We start from the raw sequence: 8,683 nt of genomic DNA on the forward strand, positions 1-8,683 counted from the left end.
CCCTTCCAACTAGCTAGTCTTTCATGAAATTTATCTTGCAATCCACCAAATTTTCCATTTTATCTAGCAAGTGAGCCAAGCCTAAGGCAATGTACGGTGTGCCACCGGTCTATTTTCCCAATAGTGGACACCTTAATACCCCAAGCCCATTTCATTTTCGTTGGCACATGGCCCTTCTAAATTCAGGATCCGCTCTGACTAAAGGTTTTCACCATGAAAAATTTGTTGGTTGGTCCAAAGCCCATATAATTATTTATAGTAAGGTCCAATCAGAATTTTATCCGGAGGTCCAAAATTAATTAAAACATGAAGATGGCCATAATACCCCCTACTACCAAACGTATGTGTCTACACTGCTTATAAATTTGAGTACATATCTGGTACACTGCTTACAAATTCGAGTACATATCTGCTACACTGCTTACAAATTCGAGTACATATCTGCCGCACTGCTTACAAATCTGAGTACATATCTGTCACATTGCTTAGAAATTCGAGTATATATCTGCTGCTTACAAATTCGAGTACATATCTGCTTCACTGCTTCCAGGTAGAGTACATATCTGTTAGAATCAATGATAAATAAATTAGAAAACGAATTACATCACATATATTGTAGGATCATACAAATTAATCTATAATATTTCTTCAATATAGTATTAAATCATAGGAAAAAAAAAAGAAAACCTAGAAATCCACAGTAAACATAAAAAAAGTTATACAAAACTAGCACATATTTCAGTATTGCGCATACGTACTCATGGATCAAACAAAAAAAAAGTAACAAAACTCTGAATAAAACAGAATCAGAAGAAGTTTCAATCAGTACGCCATATATGTACTGCGTATTCATGAACTAAAAATCAACTGCAAGTAAAGAAGAATTGTTGAATCCATGAATAATGAATATATAACATAACAAAGCACATATTTCAGTATTACACATACATACTCATGGATCGAACCCAAAAACAGTGGTAAAACTATAAATAAAACAGAATCAGAAGAAGTTTATATCAGTACGACATATACGTACTGCGTATTCGTGAACAAAAAAATCAACTGCATGTCAAGAGGAAGTGATGAATCCATGAATATAACCAAATCAAAACACATATTTCAGTATTACACATACATACTCATGGATCGAACCCAAAAACATTGGAAAAATTCTGAATAAAACAGAATCAGGAGAAGTTTCTATCAGTACGCCATATACGTACTCCGTATTCATGAACTAAAAAGTCAACTGCATGTCAAGAAGAAGTGATGAATCCATGAATATAACCGAACCAAAGCACATATTTCAGTATTACACATATGTACTAATGGATCAAACCAAAAAAAAAGTGGCAAAACTCCGAACAAAACAGAATCAAATGAATTTTATATCAGTACACCAGATACGTACTGTCAATTCATTCACAAAAACAAACTATAACAAACCTAAAAATATAAAAGCTTCATGAAAATCGATTTCATCTTCGTAATACAATCAAAAAAACAAATCAAAAGAAGAAAAACGAACAAAACAATCAAAGAAGATGATTAGAAAATATACCTGGAAACACAACCAATCTTCTCGTCGTAAGTCATAACGATGCATCTTCTTCTTCTTCTTCTTCTCAAAAATAAACTAGGTTTCTGTCAGTACGGGATATACGTACTGTTGCTTCATACGAAAAAAAACAAACTAAAAAAAATCTAAAAACAACAAAATGGAACTGGTATAATCAATCTAATAACGAGATAAACAAAAAACGTGATTATTCATCTAGATCTAGTAAATAATCAAGAAATCAAACATGGAGATCAAAAGGTTAATCAAATACAACAACGATTAGATCGTGAAAACCCTAAAATAAACATTGCAAAAGAAAACTCTTCATCTGAATTGGTAGAAACGAGAAAGATTGAAGAAAAATCTCCATCTGAATCTGCAGCAGCGGTGAGAGGAAAGAGAAGAAAAAAACGGATATGAAATGTAAATAATATTTCTCATGATTATAACCTGTTAAATAGGGAAGGTTATGTGTGGTATTTTCAAATTACGTATACCTGATCCAGCACGTGTTTTGGACCTGGAACAAAAAAAATGTGTCCATTTTTTTTGTTTTCTTTTAATAATAGACCTCCGATTATTGGGCTCTTAATGGATGGACCTGCCACTAACTAAGACCACTATAATAGTACCTATTGGTAATTCCTACGCATCATGGCGAGGCAGGTATCCCGAAGAAAACTTTTGTATAAAACAAGGGTATAAACTTGGCATTTTCGCCGATTAAATTATCTGGCAGACTGAGACGGGCCTATGATAATGAGTCTAATGACAGTTGAGTGAGTTAATCTAGAACTCCCACGTATTTATCAATTCCTCTTCATTCTTGAGCCATTATCAAAAGAAAATTAGTGAGAAATCCTATCGATGGCGCATCCTGTCCATAAACCTCTTGCAAATATCAATTCTCAAAGTCAACTTTCACATCAAACTGTACTACGGAGTATTCCCGAATAGAGCAACGAATAAAATCTTCGGTCGAGATACGATTGGTATTTAAATAAATTTGATATATGAATCGTGCAGTTTAGTGCCACTAAGAAGGAGATACGTAGGGACTCGTATCTTCTGATACAACCGTGGATAATCATCTCACGTGTATATGCGCTTTAATGTTTTACTTATACTATCAATCATACGATTTGCTTAACTGCCTCAAATTGTAATCTTCAATCGTTAATTGATTGCTAATGAATTCATACCAAACGTAGTTAGCTATCTTAATTATTCTTAACAGATGATATCTAATCTTATTTTCTTACTAATCAGTTGGGAGTTGCCACTGAACGTGCACCACCAGAACTACATCGTATGCTCAAGTAGGAGAGACATCAATTCCTAATTAGACTCAAGAATGGTCAACCTTTGGTGATTGGTCAGGTCTGTTGGTTGCTGGCTTGCTGCATATCTAGTGTTTAGCTTGAGCTGATACAGTTGTGCTGTATTCGGGGACCAACAGTTTGATCATCCCAGCGAGTCCTAGAAATATGCATATTCACCTAGAGTAATTTTGTATTATGGTGGCGCACTTGTGCTTTAATTTCTTCTTCCTTCTTTGTTTCTTTTTCCACTTTCAATCTCTTTACAGATATCAATCAATAAATGGAAAAAGAAATAAAGAGCGCGCCTCGTTTCTTTATCTCGCTATTTTTTTTTTCACTCTTAACATGATGCCACTTATACCTCATTCATAGATACAACACCCGAATGCACATTAACACACTTGCAAAGAAAGAAAGAAGGCCTTTCTCAGATGTAGTAGTCGGACTGTCTAGACGATGCTTTCAGGTCTTTCAATTTCTTCAATATGTTTGTGAAATAATCCTGCAAATACTTCTCAAGTGTTATGATATCCTTTTGGTCCACCCCAAGTAGGCTATATGTCTCATTCATAGGAACTGAGAAAACCGTATCGCTTGTGAGAACCTGGACAAGAACATCAAAAGACATTCGTTAATTATACTTCTGCTGAGCAGAATACTGAGGCAGAGAATAAGACAGGGTCATTTACCTCTGAAAATCCCAGTCTATCAGCAACATCACTAGTCCACTCAAACAAACGTGTCAATTGCCTAGTAAATTTCAAGACTGAAACAGGAACTGTTGTTACATTTGCATCTTGCCCAGCAAGCCTCTCGCACAATGTTATCACCTGCAACCAAACAGACATTCGGCAGATTAACGGCATTTTATAGAAATACCAAGGCCCTCTGAAATATTGAGAAAATCATAAACTTACCTCTTGGGTTGTCCATGCACGAGGTCCGGCAAATGTGAGAAGCTTGTTGTTAATTTTCTCATCACGCAGAGCTATAAATGTTAGTCGAGCTATATCCTGTAAAGACAATGCATTGAATTATAAGTTCATGTGAATTATAATCCTAACCGAAGCTCGCCTCAAGTGATAAGAAATCTTAACCTGGGTATCCATGTAAGCGATTCGTGTTGGAGCGTCAGTTCCCCAAACAGCCTTGTCTTCCAGTATAGGCACTGCATACTGCCCAATTAGTCCCTGCCCAAAGTAGTGACATGGATCAATATAGTGGGCATTTGCTGAAATTAATTTTTGATTGGTAACTGCTTATCTATCTGGAAACATTTGATGCTTGTGAATACCTGCATGAAACCACATAACCGAATAGTTATGTAGGGTAGACCTGCATCCTGTATAAACTTCTCAGTGCAATATTTGATCTCCATTAGAGGGACTTCTGGATGTTTGTCGCAGTTGTGGATGGAAAAGAAAACATACTTCTGGATTCCCATTGCTTTTGCACATTGTATTAAGGCAACTTTTCCTTCCCAATCTACCTAAACAGAACAAGTTGATAAGAGCAGACCAACACAACTTAAAAACATTATCCGTGCCAAATGCTATCTAATACTCCCTCCGTCCCACTATTAAGTGACCTACTATATAGCTAATAGTGGGACGGAGGTAGTATCTATCTAGGTTATAGATGAGGTGATGAAAACAAAAATGTAGTAATTCTGTAAGACCATATATATCTCAAAGAGTTTCCTCCAGAAGCAGTTAACGCAATTGTGGAAGTACTGAACTTCACACTTTAGGCAGTGTGAGCCGCCACCTACTAAACCCCAAACTGCAATTAATTCCTACTTTACATTGGCATGATGAGAATACACGAATGTAGTTAATTTAACTGATATACTAAAATTGACGAGAAATTTCTTACCGTTTTTATGGGTTCTTCAGGACGTCCCGTAGCACAGTCAATTACTGTATGAATGCCTACTAATGTTGCAGGTATAGTCTCTGGCTTGCTAAGATCTGCCTGCTCAAACATCAATATACAATCTTATGTTTCAGCACCAGCTACCTCCCACAGTAAAAAAGCTAAAAAAGAAAAGATCTTTGGAAGTACGACCATATTAAAATGTCAGGTCAGTTGCGTCTTTGTATAATTGTGGGCGACTTTTTTTGTTCTACCAGAGATACCTTCTCTCACATTTATAGAGAAGGAAATGGGCGTGCAGATATTACTGTTGTATACATGCTGCAATGGGTGGTGACAGACAGACGGAGCCTATTTAGCCCACCTACATACTTCGATTAAGTTTTGTTTTTGCCTTCTTGATTTGCCTAGAGGTCTTGGCTTTTTACCCCCCCCCCCCCCCCCCGCCAGTTTCCGTTTCTCTTTTTCTTTTGTTTTCCTAGCGGGTTTGCTTAACAGAAATACTAATCCATAATGGTGGGATGGGGTGAATTTGCATGGTTGAGATAGTCTCACATTGATAAAAAGAGATCAGTGACGAAGTCCTTAAATGAGGACATCCTCTCTAGTATTGCATCGAGTTCTAGGCAAACATACATTTCTTTGGATGGTTAAGTAAAGCATAAAAGCAACAGCATATGGGATTGAATCCTACTATCACAAGTCACAATGATGATGAAAAGTATCCTAGATTTAAAATGCACAATTACTAGAAAGGTATTTACTTACGATTAGACCAAACAATTGAAATAAATACTTACATTGACAACAGTTGCACCCCAATCACGAAGGAAATCAGCAGGAGCGGGTCTTGGTCTCACAAGACATCTAACATCATAACCTTCATCAAGTGCCCGTCTCACAACCTGACGACCCAAAGTTCCAGTAGCTCCAACAACTAGTATACTTGTTGGTCTAACAGGTGTACCTGGTGCTAAATTTGTCACTATTGTTCTTTCTGTTGTGCATTTTATACTTCCGTTTCCTGACAAAGATTAAAGGGATTGTAAAATCAGTTAATTGTAATTGATCGAGTTCATTCTAATGATTCTGGTTATCCAACTCAAAACAAAAATGGCCACTGTTCCAGGACACTGTAAATTGGATTTACTTTCCCTTCTTATGCGTGTCAATTGGTACCAATAATGTGAGTTTGAAATTCGTCAAACATCCTAATTTCTACAAACGGTGACAGATAAATTATAAGCGTGTTCGACATGGAACTATTTTGTTGTCGACAAGAAACGATCAAATTCAGAGATACAGATGAGTACTTGCCTTGAGAGGAGAAAGAAGAGGACGAAGTTACCGATGATGATGAAGAAACTTGAACGAAGTTGTCTTGTGCTAAATTGCGTCTCCAAGACAGGGACACTGAAGAAGAAGGTTTCCGGAGATGGCGACGAGGAGTGGTGAGCTGAGTAGGAAGAGCTGTGCACCTTGACGAAGCCATTGTTTGTCACTTTTCACTTCCACTGCACTACTTTTTTTTTTTGTTTGTTCGTTGCTGAAAATTTTGTTATGGGATTCGGAAAGTACAGAGTTCTGAAGTTCTGATTAGATTTTGGAAGGCTGAGAAGTAGTCGATTGGTAGCTTGCCACGTCGTTCTCTTCAAATAGATTAGGCCCTTATTGTCCAGCTCATCCAAGAATCAAGATTCAGTTACCTTCGGTTGTGAAGCGTCTATGAATGAATGTGAAACATGTTTGGAGGCATTCTCAATTTTTTTTTTTTGAGGCAAATCATTCATTATATCATCTAGGATGGGTTTATAAGGGGTGTCTAAAGGTAGTGTAATTACCTATATATCTTTAAACAATTTAAATTATTAGAGTGTCCTTATCCTCAAAAACCTAAAATCAAAAATCAAAATAAACTCTAAACTTAAACATCTTGGACTCCAATTCCATCAAGAAATTGATCAAGCAAAGCAAACACGAATCGAAATGAGCGATATTGGAGTACGAAATCCAAATCTCAATTGCTCTTAGATGTATTTTAGAATGTATGTGCAACAAACCCATCTTGTTTTTGATTGATTTTATTTTGTTTGATCGATAGAATATGATTTCAAAGATGAAATTAGGGTTTTCAGAAGATCAGTTCGGCTGATCTTGGAGTATCAATTTTGAGCCGAACCTAGTGTATGATTTAGAGAAACACTATGTTCGGCTAATGCGACTTTGCTAAATTTTGTTCGAATCAGCCGAACCTAAATTCGTCAGTTTCAGAGTGAAGTTCGGCTGACAACTTTTCAGCCGAAGCTCCATTTTTTTTAAAATATACCTAGGTTCGGCTGATAACTTGTCAGCGAACCTATGTGTATTTTCAAAAAAATGGAGGTTCGGCTGAAAAGTTGTCAGCCGAACTGTTCATCTGGTCAGTAGATCTGGGTTTTAAAAATTCATTTTTTTGACAGATTCGACTTATAAAAAGAAATTAAACCTCGTATAGAAGTCTACTTCTGATTTGAATCACCCATTTTGGTCACTTCTAATCACAAAAATCTCAAAATTCAAAACCCAAGTTTTTTCACTTCTTCTTCTTCCTCCTCTCAAAAATCCCAACTCTCTCACATAAATTTGATTTATCTACTAATTCACCACTAATAATTCAATTTTTAATCAATCTTTAAAATTTCTAGCTAATCAAATCTAATCATAATCATTAACACTAATTATATAAGGGTAGTTATGCCATTATCAAAAAGGGTGGATAAGGGGTGATGTTGTTTTTTATTTAGTGACCATATTTTGGCATTATTTAGTATGCCTCAAAAAAATTCAGTATGCCTCAAAACAGGTTTCATGAATTTAGACAATGGTCTACGTCGAGGTCTCTAGTTTGGCATTAGGGCTCAACTATCAAAGCCCAGAAAGTTGAATGGGTTTAATTTTATGAAGGATTGCCAGAAGTGGTCTCACTGTTACAAAGAACCGTTTTTTGGCGACTACTCAAAAATGGTGGGGGACTACTTTGTGATAGGAATGTCTACCCTATACTTATAAGGGGTGTCCTAAAGTGTGGAAATGACTAACCTACCATTCACATATATATAATCACCTCCTCCCATCACCACCACCTATATATATAACCACCTCCTCCCATCACCACCGCGGCTCACCACCACAAACCACCTCAAATCACCACCACTGCTACCTCTATATATAGCTTAATTTATATCATTAACAAAATAAAATCAGAATCAAAATTATAACAAACCCATTACTTTTCATTCGTTTTCCATTGAAAAAATGAGAAGTAATCATCAAAATGAGTTGAAAATGGAAGTTACAGAGAGAAGTTCGGCTAGGAATTATGTGAAACTTTTTGTCGAACTAGCCGAACTCAACTTTAATGGAGTTTTTTGTTTTCAGAGAAAATTTCGGTTACGTCGAAAAAAATGTCCAAGCCGAACTTATTGTTCGATTACGTCGTAAAAAGTTCGGTTACGTCACAAAAAAGTTCGGTTACATTGCAATTTTTTTCTCCTAACCTAACTTTTCTCTGATAAACCTGCATATTGAGTTCGGTTACATTGTAATTTTTTTTTCTTAGACGAACTCCTAGTTCGGTTTCGCTGCAATTTTCTTCTCATAACCGAACTTTTCTCTGAAAGAAAAAACTCTATTAAAGCTAAGTTCGGCTACCTATGTTTTCAGAAAAATATTAGCCGAACTACACTTGCAGATGAGTTCGGCTACCTGTTCTTCAGATTTTGTAGCCGAACTTTTTTAACCAAACCGAAATCAATTTGTAAATTGTTCATTTTTAGGAATGTTTTGGCCAATTCAAGCACCATTAACTAAATTTGAAGTATCCGTGAGTACCCAAAACATCATACTCTTGTTGTGGATCTTAAAGAAAAAGATCTTAACTTTTATT

The 8,683-nt window shown here is 36.1% G+C and overlaps 1 protein-coding gene across 1 annotated transcript; it reads right to left on the reverse strand.

Annotated features, from left to right (window-relative positions):
* Nucleotides 1-3,093: 3,093 nt before the first annotated feature.
* LOC113289560 (uncharacterized protein ycf39-like) lies at nt 3,094-6,342 on the reverse strand. The gene is made up of 8 exons (XM_026538845.1): nt 6,076-6,342; nt 5,559-5,782; nt 4,759-4,857; nt 4,178-4,372; nt 3,981-4,073; nt 3,801-3,896; nt 3,573-3,713; nt 3,094-3,487 (listed from the first exon to the last, which is right to left on the reverse strand). Exons 1-8 carry the CDS (start codon nt 6,248-6,250, stop codon nt 3,311-3,313), a joined length of 1,200 nt encoding a protein of 399 aa, XP_026394630.1. The 5' UTR covers nt 6,251-6,342; the 3' UTR covers nt 3,094-3,310.
* Between the last annotated feature and the right edge of the window lie 2,341 nt (nt 6,343-8,683).

This window comes from Papaver somniferum, chromosome 6, assembly GCF_003573695.1.
Source record: "Papaver somniferum cultivar HN1 chromosome 6, ASM357369v1, whole genome shotgun sequence".
Classification (NCBI taxonomy): domain Eukaryota; kingdom Viridiplantae; phylum Streptophyta; class Magnoliopsida; order Ranunculales; family Papaveraceae; genus Papaver; species Papaver somniferum.